The following is a 22,139-nucleotide window of genomic DNA, read 5'->3' on the forward strand; positions in this document are numbered from 1 at the left end:
TCCCCTAGCCTTGCCCTACTCCCCTCTTCTCCCCAGCCGGGTCATGGGCTTTGCCTCCCATTCTGTCCAGATTCTGCTCCCACTCACTGGGAAGCAGAATGGGGGAGTAGCAACAACCTGCAGCAGCTGAGGCCAGCGTTGGAAGAAATCCAGCATGTGCTGGCATCACTGAAGGTCGGATTAAGTGACTTGTACAAAATCACACACAAAGTTTTCAGATGAGCCAGGAATTGATGTCACATCTCCTGAGTCCCAACCTCCTGCCGACCCTCCTTCCAAAACCTGACTTGAGCAGCGCCCATATTGTGAGAGTTGTCTCCCTTAGTTAAATAGCAATGTCTGCTAGATCCCATAGCTGGGTACTTAGACTCAGCTCCAGGTAGGCTGTTTTCCCCCCCATCTACCCCACCCCCACCCATAAAAGAGTCACTCTGCACAATGTCAGCTCAAGTGTACATTTTTATTTTTTAATGGAACATAAACTCCTTTAGAAAAAACATTCATCTGGATGATAACACCCATAGAAAAAAACACCAATCTCGTGTTTTTTTTTTAAATTTGGCATTTGTTATTTGCATTTATATTAAAGCAAAGTGCATCTTTCTTATTTTTCTCGTTTATACACATTGCACAATACATAAATAATGATGCTTATAAAACGTCTTTATATTTACAAGTAATAATATATTTATATATAACATAAAATACATTTTTTCTTTAATAAATCTCAAGGTTTTTTTTTTAAGGAGTCCTTTTTTTTTCCATTTTCTTTTGTTTTATTTCCAAAGCACTACAATGCTAAAGTTCCAATGAGAATGCTTCTCTTGTTCATTTAAACCTTTATATTTAGAAAAATAGCTTATGTTAAGGTCTAAACATGCTCATTGAGCTAAGAACAGTGTAAAAGTATCATACTAGTGTATGAATTCAAGAAGAAATGAAAGAGCGACTGCATTTCCGGATACAACTGCTATCGCTCTAACCTGATCAAGGCAGGTTATGATGGACCAAAGATCATGAATACATTTTCCCCCCAGTTTTTGTTGTTGTTTGTTTGCTTGCTTTTTGTAGGTTTCTGTTTTCTCACCAAGGTTGCATCTCAGCTCAAATTGAAAAGCATGGGCCATGCATGTTTTTTTTTCCTCATAGTATCAATAAAACAATAAAAGCACTCAAAGTGTGGGCATGCGTCTTCCAAAACCCATGCGTCCACCATGGACTGTTGGCATAACAGTGACAAGACGTGATCTTTAAATAAAGCAACAAGCATACATGAAAAAAGATGAAAAAAACAAACAAAGAGGAGCAAGGAACTGAACGATAGAGTTTCACTTTGCTGCATTGGCTCCTGATGCCTCCTGGGTGCACCGGCACATACATTTGTTCTGTGTCAGGGACAATGCAGGGTGGTCGCCACTGGGGGGGAACTTGGTTTACCATCACAGGAGTGAAGATGCTGCACTTTGACAAGTAGCAGCGGGAATGTGCCACCGCTGTAGGCAGAAGCTACAGCAAGATGGCCCTGTGTGTGCGAGCACTCCGCATGACAAGGGGGACGACGAGACATCTGGCAGCAGAAGACCTCCGGTGTGCCAAAAACACGTATAAACCCTTTTTATGAGGGAGCTGTAACAAACAGCATGTGACTGAATTCCACCAATCGCTGAGGGTAACAATTTCAGTGGCATTAAATGATTATTTTATGTAATCCCCTCCCACTTCTCTTCCCCCTTCTGAGTTATTGGTCATTCACACATTAAAAATATATATATATATATATATATTTATCAAAATACCAAGGCAAAAATCTTTCCATAAGCTATTTCTCAAAACAGGGGAGGGGAAAAAAACAACACAAAACACCAAACAAACAAACAAACAAACAAAAAAGTTTGCATGAAAAGCAAGCACTCAGAAGGAAATATTAGCAGCAAAGTAGTTATAATGTCATGAGTCCACTCTGTCTCAAGTCATCGGTTATTAAAAATAACCTCCAACCAGCATGGGCAACTGCTGATAAACTGTCTTGTGTAGCACTGGCCCCAGCCTTTCACAAAGCTGATCTGAACAGTAAATCCGGTCCATGGCTGCTGCATGAACTCATGGTCGTTAGGTCTCTGTAAGCTGTATGCCTTCTCATAGTCAAAAGCCTTGATGGAAAATCCTGGGAAAACTTTGTGAACCAGCAACGTCCTGGAGTCGGGGTTGTCCAGTGTGGCCGACTTGATAAAGATAGGGTAACTACTGCGGTTGTATACCCAAACGCCGTCCACTTCCTTAGTCAGCTGGATGCCATAGCCAATTTTGCTGCGGACTTTCTGCACCAGCTGGCTTTTGTTGTCTGAATTGAGCTGTCCGAGGCAGAAGCCGTTCCCCTGAGGTAGATCATAGAAGATATCCAGGGAGGGCTCTTGGACAGAATACAGCCGGCCCACACGCGTTTTCTCTTCCCAGTATGCCACCACGCACCAGTGTGACCGATCCCCCGGCCCCTGAAGAACTTGGGAATCTACAGCGAGAAAGAGGGGAAAAAAAGAGAGAGATTTATTACAACAGAGATAAATAACATAACCTTATAAATCCTGAGCTCTGAAAGATCACCCTCTTCCCATAGTTCTGACAGTGCATTTCAAAGACCTGTGATTATTATCGTTATCCCTAGGCAAGACCAGAGCCTAAGTCCCATTGTCAAAAGGATGTAGGCCCAGATTCTCAGAGCTATTTAGGCACCAGAGAAGTGAGGCACCTAAATACCTTTGAGGATTTTTCCTTAGGATCCTATATCATAGGACTATTAGGCTCCTAAGTCACTCAGGTGCTTTTGAAAATTGTATTCTAAATGATTTTGCCTCAAAGTTACACAGTGAACTTTTGGGAAAGCCAGGAACAGAACCTGACTCCCAGCTCTACTCTCAAGTCTCTTTGGGGCAGATTTTCAAAGGGATTTAGGCACTTTGTGCAGATGAAAAACTGGCCTTTTGACCATAAAAAGAGATCGAGAGCTACACCCAGATTTTGTACCAATATGACTATCTTTGGTGCAATTTTTTACTGAAACAGTTATAACAGTAGAAATTGGACACAGTTATAACACTATGAAGGTTCCTTACACTGATATACCTTATTCCACTTTCTGAACAGGAATAAACTACATTGGTATTAAGTCCCTTTATATCAGTGTTACTGCATCTACATGAGTGGACTGTATCTCTTCAACTATGCTGATATAGTTTAAAGTGGCACAACTTTCGTGTGTAGACAGGCCCGTGGAAAGAGAGGCCTAACTTAGTGGTTTAAGTACAGGGATGGGAGCCAATTAACTCTTGCCTTTCTAATCTGTGCTCCAATTCCCATGTCCTCTGCAGCCTTGTTAGTAGCTGGTCTTTTCTGCCTCCGTTTCCTCAGCTCTAAAACAAGGGTGAGAATATTTGAATATTCTGGGGTGTTGTAAGCAGTTGTTAGCTGATGTCCATGGGTCTGTCTTCACTGCAGCTACCCCAGACTCTTACTAAGGTGCTGCCCCATATCCCCTGCCGTTCCGTCCACACACACAAAAATCTCTCACCCAAGTGCAGTGCTACCTTATACTACCCCGGCTAATGCTAGAATGAGGCTTTCACTTGGGCTGATAACTCGCCCACTTTGCAGTGAGGACACAGGCTAAACCTCTCAAGTGCTGACAGTCCTCCAATGCCTTCCCACAATTCCCCCCATGAGCTCAGAAGGTCAGACAACTTCTCCCACAGCTCACTGGGAAAGAATCACAGAGCGTCTCGATTAACTGCGGCACAGAGAAGCATGGGATGTTCCCCCAGATGTCCTAGCGAGACGTGCCGGTGAGTGCAGCACCAGTGAGGACACGGTAACTCGGGGATGACACTGCAGGCATCTAGGCCAGGCTACCCGGAGTGCTCAGATCCCACTGCCTATTACCTGAGTTAACTCTGCAGTGAAGACATACCCTGTGAAATGCTCTGGAAGATGAAAACTGATAAGCACTGTACCTATAGTAATTGATTTCTTCCCCACCCTCAAACCCTCGTTGCAGCTAATCAATTTAAGCAACAGTAAATCAATGTGGATAACATCATGCTGGAGCTGCTCACCAGCCGCAGAGATTTTTTTCTATGTGAAGTGTGGGTAAGCCAGGATGAGGGCTAAGGTACCCACAGCCTGACAGACTCCATAGATCACTTCGCTTTCAAAGGCTGTAAGCCTAGACAAGCTTTGTTCATATATAATTTTTCTCCCCAAAAGGGGAGCCATAAAAGGCAAGTTAAACATTGCTCAACAGGAATGGAGGGCACAACAGATCATCTGCTATAATTTACAGAGCCTATTTACGCCTATAGCTGGAACCCTGGTAATAAATGCTACGATTCAGACGTCAGATGAACTATAAATCTGACTGAACTGCAGTTAGACTGTGGTTTGTGGTGGCAGGGTGGAGACCGGAAGTCTTGCATTTGTTAACAAAAAAGAAAAAAAGAAAAGAAAAAAAGAAAAAAAAAGTCAGTTCTTTTAGCCCTTCCCTCCTCTTTCAGTTGTATCTATCCCTCCTGCTAGCCGCTAAGCCACAGTTGCTGCTACTGGGGTTGAGATGGGATGAGAGGACCGAAAAGGAAGGGGAAATGGGGGGTATCTTATGACACTCATAACAGCACTAGCTATGTCCATCAGCTCTGTGCTTCTTCACTAATATCTTTCCAGCTTTTATAGACATGTTAAGAGCTGGGACCTATTAATCTCTAATATTTTGTTTAAACAAAAACAAACAAACAAAAACCAAGTTCAGAGCTGAAAGTTAGAAAGTAATATCCCTTTCCCAAAATAAATCTACACACACACACATACACAAATGAGCAGGTAAAGATCTCTTACAAACAAACAACATAAGAATGGCCATACGGGTCTAACCAAAGGTCCATCTAGCCCAGTAACCTGTCTACCAACAGTGGCCAATGCCAGCTGCCCCAGAGGGAATGAACAGAACAGGTAATTATCAAGTGATCCATCCCCTGTCACCCATTCCCGGCTTCTGGCAAACAGAGGCTAGGGACACCATCCCTGCCCACCCTGGCTGAGACATTGATGGACCTATCCTCCATGAATTTATCTAGTTCTTTTCTGAACTCTCTTACAATCTTGGACTTCACAACATCCTCTGGCAAAGAGTTCCACAGGTTGACTGCGCATTGTGTGAAGAAATACTTCCTTTTGGTTTGTTTTAAACCCGCTGCCCATGAATTTCATTTGGTGACCCCTAGTTCTTGTGTTATGAGGAATAAATACCACTTCCTTATTTATTCTCTTAAAACTACATCTCCTAAACCCATTCCACTGCTAGCGATACAATGCCTGATAGTTCTTCCCAATAAACCTGCGTAGCACCTTAATATAGCACAATAAAATCCTGAAGAAAGAATGACAGAAGGAGAGTATAGTGGCTAAATTAGCCCGTCCAACTGCTGTATTTTCTCTGCTTTTTACTGACTATTAATATGCCTGTTTCCCCAACAGAGGCATTTTCAAGTCTTTGGATTCCGTTTAGAGTACAGTACTGTGCTTTTAAAAAATAAATCCAGCCACACACTTTTAATTTCCTCACTTCTATGCCAGCGAGGAAAATATTTCTCCAGTTGCTGGAAGCAGCTACTAAAAATGGGCCCAACTGCACATGTTTGGAAACTAGAAAGGTAAGGTGTTGTCAACCTACTCACCAAAAACATGACTGGGGGGAGGACTGGCACTGTTGGTGCAATGCACTTATGGGGCTATGTAAAAGGGAAACAGCCTTGCAAGTCTGCAGGCTTCACTCTGCCTACTTTTAGGTGTGCCCCGATGGGTCTTTCAACCTCCCCCCTTTGGTGCCTCACAATACTTTGTTTCATATAACTCTATCCACTGAAACCTGGCACCAAATAAGCAGCAAGCAGGGGGGAAAAGAGCTGAGTGAAAGAAGGGGCGGGGGAAGAGGAGGTCGTAGTGGGGTTGGGAAGAACTGAGCCTGGTATCAAATTACCTTTACCCTAACCTTCTGCAACTACCTCAGCGTATGCACTTGGGGGAAGGGGGCTAATGAGTCTGTGAAAGTCACACTCGACTACTGTCCTGTGTGAAGAGACAGGAAAAGCAGTCGCTCCCCACGAAGACAAAATTAAAGGGGGGAACAGGAAATTGCGAGGGAGAAGTAAAAAGAACCAGGAAACGTATCTGGGTAGAAGGCCCTTACACCCTATTGCGTGAAAGAAAATCCCTCAGCCTGCGTTCTTCCCTTTCATCTTCCCAGCCTGCCAGTCCACCCAGCAATTTTCAGACAGACGTCAGTGAAAGAAGTTTTCAGATTATGTTAATTGCCTAGCCCAGATAAATTGCAAGCTGTGTGTGTGTCTCTCTCTCCCTCCCCTCTGCACAGCCCTTAAAGCTAAATCTCATTGCACAGACAGGATGTAGAGTTCTCTTTCCACAGACTCCCTAGATCCTGCTCTTCTTTTTACAACAACACCTTGCAGTGTGCCTTAAGGGCCAGATCCTACCATCCCTACCCAGGCTGCAGGAATTTCGCCTGAGTAAAGACAGTAGATTAGGGTAATCACAGAACAGTTCACGGAATTTGCGCATATCTGAAAGTAACTTGGTTTAAGAGCAGATTCTGATCACTGAAACTGATTCTGTTGTAAAACCATGTTAGATCAGAATTAGATCCCATGGATTTAACTCCAGATTTATACTGGTGTAACAGAGATGAGAATCCAGCCTAATACACACTTCAGAGCACTTTTTTTTAAAATTATTATTTTTGTGTGTGTATACTTTTTTAAAAAAAAAAAGATATTTTAACTGTTTTTTTTAAAGAGTCAGGAAAGCAAAGCTATGTTGTAAAAAAAAACCCCAAACCTTAACTTGCCAGATACATGGAGCTCACAATTTTTGTTTTACTCCAGTTAAGGAGATTTTGGAACAATAAGCATTGAACATGCTGAATCTCACTGAAATTCCTTTACGTTTTTATTTTCTTTAACATAAAAAAATCATCCCTTTCAGGAAGAGGGGGGAAAAAAGGGCTATTTCACCTCATGTTTGCACTTGCATTAGTGAAGACCACTTAACAAGTAGCTCATTGCCGCTTACAAAGAGTTATTTAATTGCCAGCGCATAAAAAAAGAGCTGCCCTGGTTATGAATGAACAGCCCTTTATAGAAGACTGGAAGTTCATGAATGAATACCACTAGGCTTTTCAATGACATGGGGTGACCAGACCTCAAGGACAAGCTTTCGGTAATCAGGATTTTTTTTTTTTAATGAGTTAGTGCCAAAACACAGTATAAACATGTCAAAGTGTCTTCCGTTTGAGGGACTACACTGTTGACGGGATGTCTATCCCTGAAGCTATGAGAATATATAGGTAGTGCTCAGATAAACAGGATGAGTCCTTGCTGCTGGGCAAGTTACCAAATCACCAAAGATGCTCTTTCACAATTACGCTGTATGTAGCCGTGGGCTGATTTTTCGTCCCTTCCCCAAACTCTCTTGGGACTGCTGCTAAAAGGTAGTGTTTCTTGTTAGAAACCTAGGTATGTCCTTTGGGTGGTGTGGCCAACAAACGAGTGCGAAGGGGAGGGGGGAGAAAAGAGCAGATTATGTGGAGAAGCTCACCAAAGGTTTTCACAGAAAGCTTCATTTATTCTTTGCATTGTGGCAGTGCCCAGGGGCCCCCCTGTGGAAGGTGCTGTACAAAGATATAATGAAGAGATGGTCCCTTCCCCAAAGTGCCTGCAATCTATTACTGGGCACTTACCCGCTAAGGATCTCAAAGGCAGGTCAGTATAATTATCTCCATTATTACAGATGGGAAAACAGAGGCACAGGTTTGCCCCAGGCCGTGCATAAACAGAATCCAGATCTGCTGTGACCCACAGTCCAGAGTTCTATCTGCTAGACCGTGCAGCCTCACTACAGACGGCCCTGACAAAACCTTAGAACTGAACCTCCCAAATGGCCCATAGGGGGCCAGGTATGCAAAGGGCTCCGCTTCGCTTCCCCTGAAGCATCAAAATAAGTGCCAGTTTTCACAAGGAAGTACAGTAGGCTGGGAGCTGAGTTCTTTTGAAACATTCCCACCTCTATGATGGGCCAAAGCAAAGCCCTGGTACCCAAACACTCCCCGCTTCCCACAACCTGTTGGAATCTAGAACCGGGCCTTCCAGCTGTTACAGACTTGGCAAGCATTGTTACACCACGCAACCAATTAACTTCCCCCCCTCCCCTCAAGTGTGCTCTGTGCATCAACTGATTACCGGGAGTTAGCTCCATTTGAGTGGTGCCATACACAATGGCTGAGAGATACTTTGGGGTCCTTGTTCAGAGTTAAAAGCTCTAGATTGCAAGCTCCTCAGAGCTGGTAACATCCCTTCCTGAATGTCAGGGGAGCTACCAGCACATTGTGGATGTTACCATAATCCAATAATTAATAATGGAAACACAACATTATTATTTTGGTATTAAGCACCCTTCAATTTTCTGCTGTCACTGATTACTATGATCTGTATCACAGCGTGCCCAGGGGCCCTATCAGGATCCAGGGCAACAGAGTACAAAACACAGTCTCTGCCCAGAGGTGCTTACTCCCTACCCTTATGTATATTAATCATTATTACTAGCTTTTACATAGCAGCTTTCAGCGTAGGATCTCCCCAACCATGTCCCATCTTTACAGATGGGGAAACCGAGGCACAGAATAATTAGGGCCACATTCTTCAACAGTGGCCACTGATTTTGTGCTGAGGTTCCCAGAGAAAAGATACTCACAGCTAAAGGCAAGTGGCCACTCTTGAAAATGTAGGACTCTGTGAGTTACCTAAGGCTGCCTGATGAATTTCAATGGCAGAGTTGAGAACAGAAGCTAACCCTGAGGATATCCAGTCCAGCTCGCAATCCCTGGTTAACCACAACTAATACTGACACTGTATTTTCTAAAAACCGCACACACGTTATTAGCCACCGTGTGACTTCAATAATGTTCCATAAAGATTTTGTGTTTTAAAAAACGTTCTTCAACTTTACACCAGAACAGATTTACACGTTGCTTATTTCTGAGCTTTCAGAGGGGATGTCCCTTAAATGCAAGCAAAAGGAATGGGGAAGACAACTCTAGACAAATACATTGCTTCAGCCAAACCTGGGACACAGAGCAGAGCTAAAATTTACAAGGTTTTTTACCTCCTTGTATTCCCCCTCACAATCCCTGTTGTCTGTCCTTGCACATACTCAAATCCATGGCTTCTTTAGCCACCACTATAAAAGCTATGCTTGAGAATATCCATAGGCCCAGATCCACAAAGGTATTTAGGCTCCTAATTTCCATAAGTTAGGGGCATAAATATCTTTGTGGCATATGGGCCTTAGTGGTACACAAGGTTTATAAAAGTTCAATTTGACTCTCCTTTTGGAAGGGGGAATTCAACTCACTTTCTGTGAAGGTATTGGATCTAGAGAGGAAAGCCAAAAGATCTGAAAAGAAAACCAGGAATGACAGTCAAGAGAAATTAAAAGCTGTTGAAACCCAAGGAGGTTGGTGTGAAGATGCAAGTGGGAGTCTTAAATCAAGACATATGCGCCATACATGTGAGTTCATGCCGTATGGAGGATTTTTCTCTATAGAATGGTGTCCTCTGCACACTATCAATGCAAGTGGGGCCTGAAGATATTTGGGATTGCTGTGACCCCAGCCACTGATGGTGTGACCCCAACTGCCCGTAGTTTGGGCACTGCTTCACTAGAACGTCGTTCTAAGATCAATAACATGCTTGTGTTGGGTTTTCCCAGGATTCTAAAGGGGAGGACTGACATAAAAATCACTGATTTTATAACTGATGGGGAAATCTGGAGGGTTTCCCCCCTTAAAAAACCAAGAAAAACGAAGAGCTTCCATTTAAATTTTTCTCCAAATTTGGGGGTTTTGTTGAAAAACAGGGTTTTGAATTTTTTTTTTGACTAAAGTGTACTAACATTTGCTTTTTTTTTTTTTTTTTTTTTTTTTTAAATTTCTGGGGATTGTAATCCCGCCCATATATAGCTAAACCTTGTCGTATCCTAATAAGAAAATTGCATCTGTGCTCTCAACAAGGGCTAGAACATTGTCTATAGCAGTGGCAGCGAGCCTCTGAGCACAGGTCAACAGACTTGGTCTTGTGCTAGAGCCTTAAAAATAGCTGTGTGGACATTGCTGCTCAGGCTAGAGCTCAGGGTCTGGAGCCCCCCCCTCCCCCCCCCCCTAAGCTTTCGTGCCCAAGCTACAACTGAAAAGCACCGTCCACACAACTATTATAAGCCCAGTAGCACAAGCTCTGCAAACCCATGTCTGTGGATCCAGGCTCAGAGGCTGGCTGTGCAGACATAACCACGCACAATCCTTTTTCTTTGGGTAAGTAACTGGGTTTGGATTCAGAAAAGTTCAGTTCAGTTCCCAGCTCTGACACAGACTTCCTGTGTGACCATGGGCAAGTCATTTATTCTTTCTGTGCCTCAGTGTAAAATGTGGAGAATGCTATTTCCTTCCCCACGCCTGAGTTTGACTTTAAACTCTTCAGTTCAGGAATCAGGACTTGCCAGTGCTAGGCTCCTGGGCACTCTAGGCAATGCAAACAAACTAATAGTTTATTTTTCTTAACATATTTTGTTTGCAGGGAAACACAGAGGTAACCTCTCTTTGTTTGGACACAAGGTTGATATATTTCCTCATACACAGGAATGAAATAGGAAATGTATACTCTCTCTGAGTGGAAATTCTGTCTTTAGATTTTAAGGCCTCATTTTTGTTACCATGCAAAGTTCACAAAGATGGTGGGAAAATACCTATTTTTTTAATTATTACTTTGACAAGGGTAACGTTTCTCGCTAGTCAATTCACTTATGTAGAAAACAGTGAGTCTCGCAGAGGACCCGCTCTCTTAGCTCCCTACTCCCTTTATTTGATTGCCTGAATTTATTTTAAAATTGTAAGATTTTTTGTAATAATACCTCCTGCCAGAAATTAGCAGTTTGAATTTGTTTGTGATCAAGTTTTAAATTGACCTTAGTTGGCTCTTTTCACTGGGCTGTTTGCATTAAATTCTTTATTATATTTCCAGTTATAGAACCATTTTTCACAATATTTAGATTTCTTAGTTTTTTAACAATCGATATGTGACCCTAAAGTTTTCCTTGAAGCCCTTCTAGATTTTCAAGGCTTCAGGTGCTTTTATTCCTTCCCCTCTCCATGATACCGTGGTTGGATTTTATACTAAATGTGTGCCAAATTTAATACACTTTATTGAACAATGTACCCTGAAATGATAAATAAAAAGTTGATGAGGAAGAGCTGCTAGTTTCCCAGTGCCTTGATCAGAGTCACTGGTGCTGAGTTTACTGGCCATCACATATACACTGATGCTACCCCCGTACTTAAGAAACGGAAAGGTTAACTTATCTGCTACAGACTTTAAATCAGTAGCAAATTTGGGCCAAGAACCCAGAAGTCCTGACTCCCAGCCCCCACCTATAAACACTATATCAGGGGTCTTTAACCTGGGAGTCACAAACAAGTTTCAGGGGCCTTGCCTTTCTTTCTGGCTATATGGGAGCCAGCCCCAAGACTTTCCGTTGTAACACATTAAACAATGCTCCCTCCCATATCTGTCTTTCTCCCTTCCAGCACACGGAGAGCGAATACAAGGTTAAAAAAAATTGTCTGGACTAGTGTAAGCACAATGTGTTGCCCTGCCAGGGGGTCCAAGATTAAGATGAAGCTCAGTCTGCTCCTCCCCAGGCTGGAAGCATCTTGTCATTCTCAAGTAATCCCCTTCAGCTGACCCTGGAGTAGCATTCATGAACTCTACACCATGACCAGCTTTTCCTGGCCAGACAGACAGACCAGCTCAACAGACAGCCGTGAAGGGCAGCATAAAAAAGGATGAGTTCCCAGCAGATCTCTCCCCACCCAAAGAAGAGTGCCCAGTGCGACGTCAATCTTTCTGAAAGTGCTCCATGTTCTCAGGGACGCGCCGGTTCAGCTTTCACAAGACAGTCCATGCTGCAGTCATGTCAAAGGGAGGGTCGCTCCAATTCACTGAAATCAGCCTATTCTAAAGTATCCCACTTTCTCATAGAGAGACTTTTAAATAGAATGTCCCCAAGGTTTGATTTTTAAACCATTATAAGGTTTGCTCTTAATGGTCAACAGCCTTTCGCACAACCCAGGGAAAAGAGTGTGCTTGTGTGCTCCAAGAGAAGTGCATGGCAGTGATGGAACATGCAGCAGAAAGCGCAAATAACCATAAACAAACCAGTGAAGCTGCCTATACACACAGTGCTGTATACCTTGGGTAAAAAAAGAGCATTTCTGTTCCTTTCTGATCTTTCTAGTAATTTTGGGGGTGGAGGGATGAGTTACTTGTAAAAACAGGAGGCAGAAAATGTTCCCATGTAAATGATTTTCAGGTTAACCGTGTTGGTATTAAGCATCTGATTCGTACAGCAATGGCAAAATCAAAGAATCCAAATTCTGCCTTTTGAATGGTGCATTGGTGCCCCCCCCCCCAATGACTTTAGTGGAGGCTCCAAGAGAAGAGTTTACTCTCAAAGGCTTCCTACCCCCATGCACTGTACACCCAATTATACCCAAGGGCAGTGTGGACAGCTGTAACTCTTGATGGCACAGGTCATTTCTGAAAGGCTAATTTAGGAGAGTATGACATGTTAAACTCCTGTTGTTGTTGCTGCCGTGGTTTTCACAGACAATAATAAACCCAACCCAATCTTGATATGTACATAAGCTCCCAAACTGTAGTGATCGCCAGCCCCCAATAGGGCAGCATCATGGAAACTGAATCACTTAAACAATAGACTCTAAAGGGGCTGCTACAGTCTGTCGTGTCAACACGTATTTAGGGAGCCCTTAATCTGTGGATTATTGACACGATAGACCATAACATCTCTTTAGGAGCCATTACAATCTATTGTGTCAATAAATACTTATGGAGTCCTTAATCCGCGGATTGACAGGCTAGACCGTAAATGTGTGTCTATGTCTAATTAGGCAGCTCTTATTACTCAGCATATACAGTAACTCTGCAAGCTAAAGAGCCTCAGGAATTTCTTCTTATTTAACAAGATGCCCATCTGCCCAGACAAATATATCTCTGCTCCCTTTCATACTCAGGGAAAATAAAATGGAAATCCCTCCCACCCCAATCTATGTGGTTTTTTTTAACTTAAAATCTTTTAGTGTGTAAAAAACCTTTTGTTCTCCTATTAAAACACTAAGCCTGAAATTCCTACTCAAGCAAAACTCCCATTTTGATTTCAGTCAGAGTTTTGTCTTAGGAAGGACTACAGGATTTTGCCCTCAGGATGTGAAGCTTTTATGACAGTTTGTTTCCAGAGACGGGGCCAAGCTGTTAAGTCTAGATTCAGCTCTGAACTTTTAAAGTTTAATGAGGATGTTCAGATTAAGATTTTGGGTCAAGCCATTATGGAGTAAGGGGTCAGGCACCAAGTGCAGATCTGGAGACAAACTTCCCAAATCAGAGCTATGATCCTGGTTCATGCCCTGGATAATCATTACCAGGTCTGTGCAAAACTTCCACAACAAAACTAAGTGAAATTTGCCTGGTGTAGAAGATGCAAACCTGAAACTTGCCCAAACGCTGTTCTAATGGTCACCAAGGCTGGCAAACCTTATGGTGAAACCTCAACCAAGTTTTGGTAGGAGCCAGTGTGACCTGTGACTTCTGAGATATGATTACAGGTGGAAGATATCTGAAACTCTGTGGTGTCCCCCAGCGTTTCACCCTCAAACATAGTGGTTTAGGCTGAGTTTCCCTCTTTGAGTCTTTGGCTTTCATTCAAATGCAAAAACTCAATGGGTTAATTCAAGTGTGGGGCTGGGTGGACACTGATCCAAACAAACAAACAAACAAACAAACAAAATCCCAAAAGGATCCTGTAAGCCCCTAGGGCTGAGGTCATTGAGTTCCTCAGAGTTTTAGCTAAAGGCCCCAGACAGCAGACACTCAGACTGGAAACACTGAGACATCCTGAACTGTAACAGTGTCACCACATGGGCCAGCTCTCTTTAAATGCTTCAACAGCGGAACTGGGCCCCAGAAGTGTGTCTTCAACACAGGAAATTAAAGCCTGAAAAATGTAGGACGATTAAAAAAGCCGAACACACACACTATGGGTCAAACGCTGCCCTACATTCTCAATGCCAGCCTTTTAATATACTTTTTAAATATACAAATTAAAGAGAGGGGAGGGAAGTGGCAGGGGACAAGAAGAGACAAGAGCAGAACTGAAACTGAAATCTGCAGGGTTCTCTCACTCTGCCAGACAAAAAATTTGATTCATAAATGTACAACTAGTCTTTGCTACTGTCTGATGATGATGATTAATCAATTACTAGTGCTAAAAATTACCCAAGAAGAGAAGAACTCTTTTATGCCCAGTTAAATTTTCTTTAAAAGCCAGCAAGGCAGCAGCCACCAGTCCTTGTAAGTGTGTGTTTGGAGCTAGAAGAAAAACACACACCCACCAAAAATGCCTGTCTGCCTGTCTCCAGTGGTTAGAAAGGAGCCAGCTGACTCCAGCTTCCTCTGTCCCAGGCTTTGGGCCTCATCAGCCATGTAAATTATAGAGTACTGTGCTGTCTGAAGGCCGAATTTCGACTTAACTCAGAGAAAAGCCTTAGAGGAAGGGTGGGGATCCTGGAGTCAGCCAAATCCATTCATAATATTTACAGTAAATGGGCCTCTTTGCTGTTGTTTAGCATATACCATCAGCTTAATTATTTTTTAAGTTTTAATTTCAAGAACTTTCTTTACTTGTCTCTTTTTTCTAACCCCTAAAGATGCAGGAAACTTTTTCTTTCCAAATGTTTTATTTTAACTCCAGAGGGAAGCAAGGGTGGGAATCTTACTCCCCCCCCCCCAAAACAGGAATGAACCCTGTGTTTGGAAAAGAAAAACAAACGTGGAGGGGGCTGTCAGTGGTGGTGAGAGAGAGAACTCCTTTAATAAAGGCTTTTAAAAATATCTGATAGGATTTCAGACAACAGAAAAGAAGCTCCTACCATACACTTTGCTTCTGTCCTGTATCGCAGTGGTTTTCAAACTGTGGTCCGCCTACGGCTGGGGGCTTGCAAACTACGTCTAAATTTCCAAAGGGGTCCACAAATGCAAAAAAAGCTGAAAACCACCACTGCATAGGCTTTTACGTCACACTGTTGACTAGCTGAGCGGACAAACAATAAGGGCTAGAGGGGATGCGCACACCAAGGTCCTGTTAGTATCATTCTGCTACATCTGAATGGGAAAGCCATGCAGCAAAAACTATTTTAGCTGTAGCAAATTTTCTTACTTCATACCGTCAAAGAAATAGTATAAATGACACGCTCGCTTTTCTCCAGTGTCATTGGTTCAACTTTCCATGAAGTGCTCTTGCTCCAAACTATTTGATCCATATCTTTGTAAAGTGACACACTTATCAACTTCAGGATATATATATATGCATCCGATGAAGTGAGCTGTAGCTCACGAAAGCTTATGCTCTAATAAATTGGTTAGTCTCTAAGGTGCCACAAGTCCTCCTTTTCTTTTTGCGAATACAGACTAACATGGCTGTTACTCTGAAACCTGTCATAATGCGTATGTAGCACCAGATTCTGCCACCCTTTCTCACAGCGAGTGGGTACCTTGCACTATAAGGAGCCTCATGCAAGGAAAGGAGACTTGACTTAGGGCCACGGTCTTTTTGCTGGCATTGCTATGTTGGTCAGTGGTGTGATGAGGTGTGTCCTGTGACGGTTTTTGGGGATGGGGGCACGGGGAGGGGCACTAGAATAAGCCTGGAAAAGCTCAGTTTTGCTGGTATAAGCTGCATACACACTAAGGGTATGTCTACACTACCTGCCGGATTGGTGGACAATGACCCATCGAGTGGGGGCGGGGGGGGGTTGATTTATTGCGTCTAGTCTACACGCGATAAATCGATCCCCGAGCGCTCTCCCATCGACTCCTGTGCTCCACCGCTGCGAGACGCGCAGGCAGAGTCGACGGGGGAGTGGCAGCAGTCGACTCACTGTAGTGAAGACACCGCGGTGAGTAGATCTAAGTACGTCGACTTCAGCTACGTTATTCACGTAGCTGAAGTTGCGTAACTTAGATTGATATCCCCCCCCCAGGGTAGACCAGGGCTAGAAGCGCTTTGCTGGTACAATGCTCCAGTTTTGCCGTCCAAGCAAAGTACTCCTAGGGTAGACCTGGCTTGAGTAAGTGGCAGCGCTTAATCTTGGACTGCAATAACAAAACCCTCCCAAGTTATTCTGAAGACCGGTTCTCTCATCTCCAGCCCCATCTCTCTTAGTCTCTGCTTCTCCCCACAAGATCTTTCTGTTTCTCCCACATAAGTCAACCCCTCTCTCTCCCCTCTCCATGTCCCTCAAATTTTGCATTTACACTGCTCCCATGTGGTGTCTTTTCATGTAATTCACTATAAATCCTTCAAAACTTGTTTTGGACATGTGATTTTATTCTGGTAAGAACAATAATCTTCCTGCCCACAGATCCCATCCCACACTGTGTAGCCTGAAACCCTCACCCCTGCCCCTCTTGCCCCTGCCACAGGGTTTTCAGATACCATGTACAACCTGGGATTGTCTTGTTTTAAGGAGAATTAGCAAGATTTCAGTGGTTTCCTTTGACAAGCCGGGAACCTGAGCCAGCACGAGAGTGCTGCTGTTGCACGGCCAAGCTAGTCACTCAGTTCCATGGCCCAAGAGGGGAAAGCACAGGTTAGCACAGGGGTCGGCAACCTTTGAGAAGTGGCGTGCCAAGTCTTCATTAATTTAAGGTTTTGCGTGCCAGGAATAAATTTTACATTTACAGGGGCCCCCTGACGGAACCCCAGACCGACAGCAGGCTGAGCAGTGCCGGCAGCCAGGACCCCGGCTGATGGAACCCCAGACCGGCAACGTGGGTGGCAGACGGAACCCCAGACTGGCAGCGCGCTGAGTCGCTCAACTCATCCTACCCATGGATAGGTTCCATCCATCCAGGCCGGCAGCAGGCTGAGCAGGGCCAGCAGCCAGGACCCCGGCTGGCAGCAGAGTGCCACTAAAATCAGCTTGCATGCCACCTTTGGCACGCGTGCCGCAGGTTGCCGACCCCTGGGTTAGCGACTCATTTGCATGGTCAGTCCATGTCTCTTGAAACACATCCTTTTTCTACCTATCTCCAACCCCTACTTGAGCCTAAGCTATTAAGAGCACGGAGCAGGCATAGATGGGACTGGGGACTTCCTATCATTCACCAAAGAGAACCACGCCTGCAACTGATCTTGCCAAAACATATTTCCCTGTGTATACTTACTCCCGAGTGTATTCCCATTGATGTCAATAGGTTTTATCTTCCTTTTCAATCATACCTATGTAATTCAAGAATAACCCCATCAAAGCCAATGGAGGTAGCCTGGCATAAAACCAGGGTAAGCAAACTTTATGCCTAAGGACTTCCAGAATGAAAGTCTTCCTGGAGTAGGACTTGCAGGATGAAGACTGTAAACCTTTTCCAGCAAATAAAAATCAAATCAAATCCAAGAAAGAGTCCAACAATAAAACCCAGGTCACACCGCTGTAGCCCGGTCACCTACTCATTCTGCAGGAAGTTTGCTCTCCTATTGCACCATGGAGAAAGGAGAGACAGGGGCTCAGCAAAAGTTGTAGCTTTGAACATTTTTTTTCTTTCCAGTGACAACATGCAGCTATGTGGGTTACACATTAACAGGCTCATAAAGGACTTAATAAAAAAAATCAATGCATAGGAGGAGCCTAGTATTTCCAAATTGATATTTAATACACAGATGTGTATTACAGTTTTTTCCTAAATGCTAAATGCATTCCATACACACACACAATTGCTGAGTCGAATTTTAATAATGAAAAAAAATTTAAAAACCCACTCTCTGCAGCACACTGACCTACAGTTCTCCCCAAAGTTATTACAAGACCAAAAACAGGCATTTACCAAAAAAAAAAAAAAAAAGGTCCACCCTTGCTTAAAACACTATTTTTCTAGAGAGTAAGGAAATGTTTCTCATATGGATATAAGATGTGGAAAAATACAGTTAGAAACAAAAGTTCTTTTCATTCCCTCATGCCCTAATCCCCCCACCCCTTCCATAACAATTATGAAAACTGTTTAGATGGGATGGCATTTTGAACATTTACTGCATTCCAGCCAATAAATTCCATTCCCGGATCTGATGGAAAAATCACCCCCCTTCCCCACCCCTCCCCTCGCTTTCATTCTTTCTGTCTTTCTTTACAACCTAATACCCTGTCGACTCAGGGCCAGGGCCTACTTAGGGGGAAAAACAACACCAAGCGCCAGACTGGAGACAGCATGCAGACTGAAAAAGTTAATCATTACTTCTGTCTGCCTTCATAATCTAATCACTTCTATTCCAAAGCGCATGCAGCAAAGCTCTCTCTCACACACATCCACCCGCATTCAGGCCCACAAAATATGTTCGGGTGGTCTGTTCCACCCACACCACCCCCTCCTGTGTCGTCCTGTCCACCCCACTCTCCAAATGCAACCCTGGTAACTCCAGATTAAGAATGAAAGCTAATAGCCAAAAGCAACAGTGAAGCATATTTCAAAATGTTCAGACTAGAGTCACAAGCAAGAAGCTGCTTATCTGTCCCCTCCCCTCCACACCCCACTCCACCCCACCACTTCCCACCTTACTCTCTGGATTAATAGGACTTAACAATTATACAGTGCATTACATTAATTAACTAATTAATCCTCCGAACATTCCTGCGAAATGGGTAAGTGCTAGGATCCACATTTTACAGATGTGGGAACTGAGCCAGACAGTGCTTTAAGTGATTTGCCCTAGGCTACACAGTGAGTCAGTGGCAGCACCTGAGTCAGGACTCAGGAGTTCCTGGCTCTCAATCCTATTTAAACTTCATTTCTAATTCAGTTAGGGCACCCAGTTACAGCACGGTTGTCCCTGACCTAGTTACCACATGATTAAAAGTTGCAATTTAGACAAAACCTAACCGTGTCTCGACAACTAGGCTGAACCCAGAGGCACTCCAAGACTTCAGCCTGGTTCTGGGGACACAGCTGGGTGATACCTAGCTTATAACTTTTAACCATGCTGTAACTAGGTCAGAGGACAACAGGATTGTAACTGGGTCCCCTGGTTCCGCTGTAGCTGGGGGGTAGAGAGATGGGACCTGAATCTAGCAGACCATGCAGAGACCTTGCTTACCCATGCACCTCACAGAAACACAGGTGCTGACAGGACTTTATAGTTTAGGCTGCATCCACAATGTGCACAAAAGTAACACACCAAGAACAAACTTGTTCCAACTCCAGCTACTTTACATCTCCCGTCCCCAGCAGCAAAGCCACAGTGCAGAATTTGTATCTTCCAACTCATCTCAACATTATCTGTCTGTGACAAAGAAAGGAAAGGGATGGGGGGAAGGGTAGTCTCCTTTTTACCATCCAGTTATCAAGTGGTTGAGCTATAGTACCTTACACTGAATCCCCTGCCTTCCAGAGTCAATTAGGCACCAACGATCTTCCAGGGCATTTACACAGCCTGGCACTTCATTGTTTTATTGGTGTTTCCTTTCTATCTCCCTCCACATCCCCTGCAGCCCCCATTCCCACTGCACATTCCATTCCCCCCCAAAATGCACTGACTACACTATAAAAGAATGGAGGCATTATGGGTGTAACTCTATGGTTCTTGGGCCCCATTCCACAACAGTTACACAAGCCAGTGATCTTTACTCACCTGGGTAATCACTACAGACATGAGTAATGGTTCTAGGATTCAGCCCGGTGACATTAAAGGATACATTTTCCATACTTACCCTGCAAGCCAGTGGAAAAGAATAGAAAAACTACAGGCCACTTTGTATTGCATTAAGATTTATAAGTTTGTTCCTTATTGTGAGCTAAAAACCCTCAGCCTAGTTTACAAAGAAAATTAATTCACCAGTTCAAGCCTAGTGATGTAAACTTCAGGCTCTCAGCTAGTTTTCAAAACAAAACTTCTGCTATTTAATTCCTGCATCGCTGTTTGTAGTATGATTTTATGCATTTATTTACTCTGTCCAACACGGTATTGCACAAATGATATCCAATAGAATAGTATCGGATGGGCATTAAGTCCCCTACCAGTCGGGCAAAAATCTCTCTGGTTGTGTGGGGCTCTTATTTTGGGGGGGGGCTCTGATTTTAGTTAGTGTTCTCCAGATCTTCAAAATGCAGTCCTATCATGTTCTTCAAACATGCAGATAACCACTACACCTGCCTGGAATGTAAAACCTGGTTACACATCAAAATGCAAATAGAAAAAATCACCCCGGTGTTGTCCATTAGACTACACCTTATGTTATCCAACTCGGGAAGACTCTCACCCTCAGCAGTAATGCTCTGAAATTTTAGTATCTATACATTAAAGGCATCAGTTTCATCACTTAAAGTCATTCGGTCCAGAGCCAACTTTACCAGTTACAAAGTGAAGACTGTTTGAAACATTCGCTACCTCCCCAGCACCTGGGTTTGTCAGGCATAAATAAGGTTGCTTCAGAAGCTAATTAACATTTCATTATGACACCATTGGTAACACCAGGTGTCTTTGTATGCTTTTAAAAGGTGGTAAGGGCCGACCAGATCCTGGGTGATGGGAGGTCTGCCCTAAAAAGGCATGATGAGAACCAAAGGTTCTGGATTATTTTACTCCGTTGAATGCTGGCATACTGCTCACTTCTAAAAGTTAGCTCTCATTTAACCTACTTTGGCAGCAACTCTCTACAAACACCATCTTTACCACCAAAAAAAGATTACTATTCTTAGTCCCATATTTGCTTATTATGTACACGTATGTACATACATATAATAACATTTTGAATGTTCAGCAATTTGAGCAGTTTGGGAGTATTAATTTAAGACAAAATATGCCCTCCCTCTTTATTAGCAAAAACCCTCGGAAAGATCAGCATTATTTTTCTGTGGGCCTGCAATTTTATCAACCAACCACGGAGACACAAAGGCTCCTGAGGACATACCTGAATAATCTCTATCTACCCAGCTCCCACACAGTGTTTAACATGCTGCTTTCTACATAGGCTTGATAGGAGTAATTGCATATATGGAGGACTATATTCACATACACCAGCTGAATTGAAAGAAGATGCCACGAGGGATCAAACTGAAGTCGGTGTTTCAAAATTGTGCCAACAGATTAAACAAAAAAAGAAGTGAACAAAGCTCTCCTGTAAAACCACTTCAGCCTGCATTCAACCTGCCTGCTTCACTCTGCTCTGGCGTCAGTGTTGTGTTTTGACAAGTCACCCTTGCTGAATTCTCAGCAATGCTTTACACACTGACAATTACAACCAGAGGCTCTCATTGTGTTATGAAAACAAAACTACACAAGAAGAAGCCGACAAATGAGAAGACAAATGAGCTTCTCGCTGTCTCCTGTAATAGCCTCTATTTGAATAACGATAAGATAACTCAGTGAACTAGTTAGGCTGCAGCTTTGTGCGTGCGCAATCAAGGCAAGTGATATCAGTCTAGCCAAAAGTCCTACTGATGCATATGAAATTGGGAGGTTAGTAAAATTAGACACAATGGCAGCCTCACACCCAGCGATGTGTCATCCCAACCGATTTACATTCATCGCTACCAGCATCTCACTCCTTGCGTGTATGTGTGGAGAGCTTGGTCCTGTATAGCACAGGTGCAGGGTGTGTGTGTGTGTGTAAGAACAAGGCCAAAAGAGTTCAGCAGGAGAGGGAGTACACAGGGAACCCAATTCTGCATTAGTGAGAGCACAGGGCAACCAAATTACTTCTGAAGTCAGAGCTAAGAGCCTAATTAGCATGGGGAAGGATGGCTTTTAAGAACCTATCTCCTCAGTGGTGCCCATTCTCTACCCATATCCCAACCCTTTCACCTTGAGGGCTTGCAAGTTAAGGAAGCAGGCATGCAGGGGGAACAGAGACAAACACTCAGTTTAGAGGACTATACCTAGCACTGAACCCTGTGCCTCCATTCACACTTGTGTCT

General features: G+C 43.6%; 1 protein-coding gene across 4 annotated transcripts in view; it reads right to left on the reverse strand.

Annotated features, from left to right (window-relative positions):
• Nucleotides 1-502: 502 nt before the first annotated feature.
• Nucleotides 503-22,139, reverse strand: part of SMAD7 (SMAD family member 7) — a 41,584-nt gene continuing 19,947 nt past the window's right edge. For all 4 annotated transcript variants that reach the window (XM_073343507.2, XM_078852705.1, XM_073343509.2 and 1 more), the window contains one exon: nucleotides 503-2,509. In XM_073343507.2, the coding sequence (XP_073199608.1) occupies nucleotides 1,971-2,509 (539 nt within the window). In that variant the 3' untranslated portion in view covers nucleotides 503-1,970. The remainder of the gene's footprint in view (nucleotides 2,510-22,139) is intronic.

Source organism: Lepidochelys kempii, chromosome 5 (assembly GCF_965140285.1).
Source record: "Lepidochelys kempii isolate rLepKem1 chromosome 5, rLepKem1.hap1, whole genome shotgun sequence".
NCBI classification, from domain to species: domain Eukaryota; kingdom Metazoa; phylum Chordata; order Testudines; family Cheloniidae; genus Lepidochelys; species Lepidochelys kempii.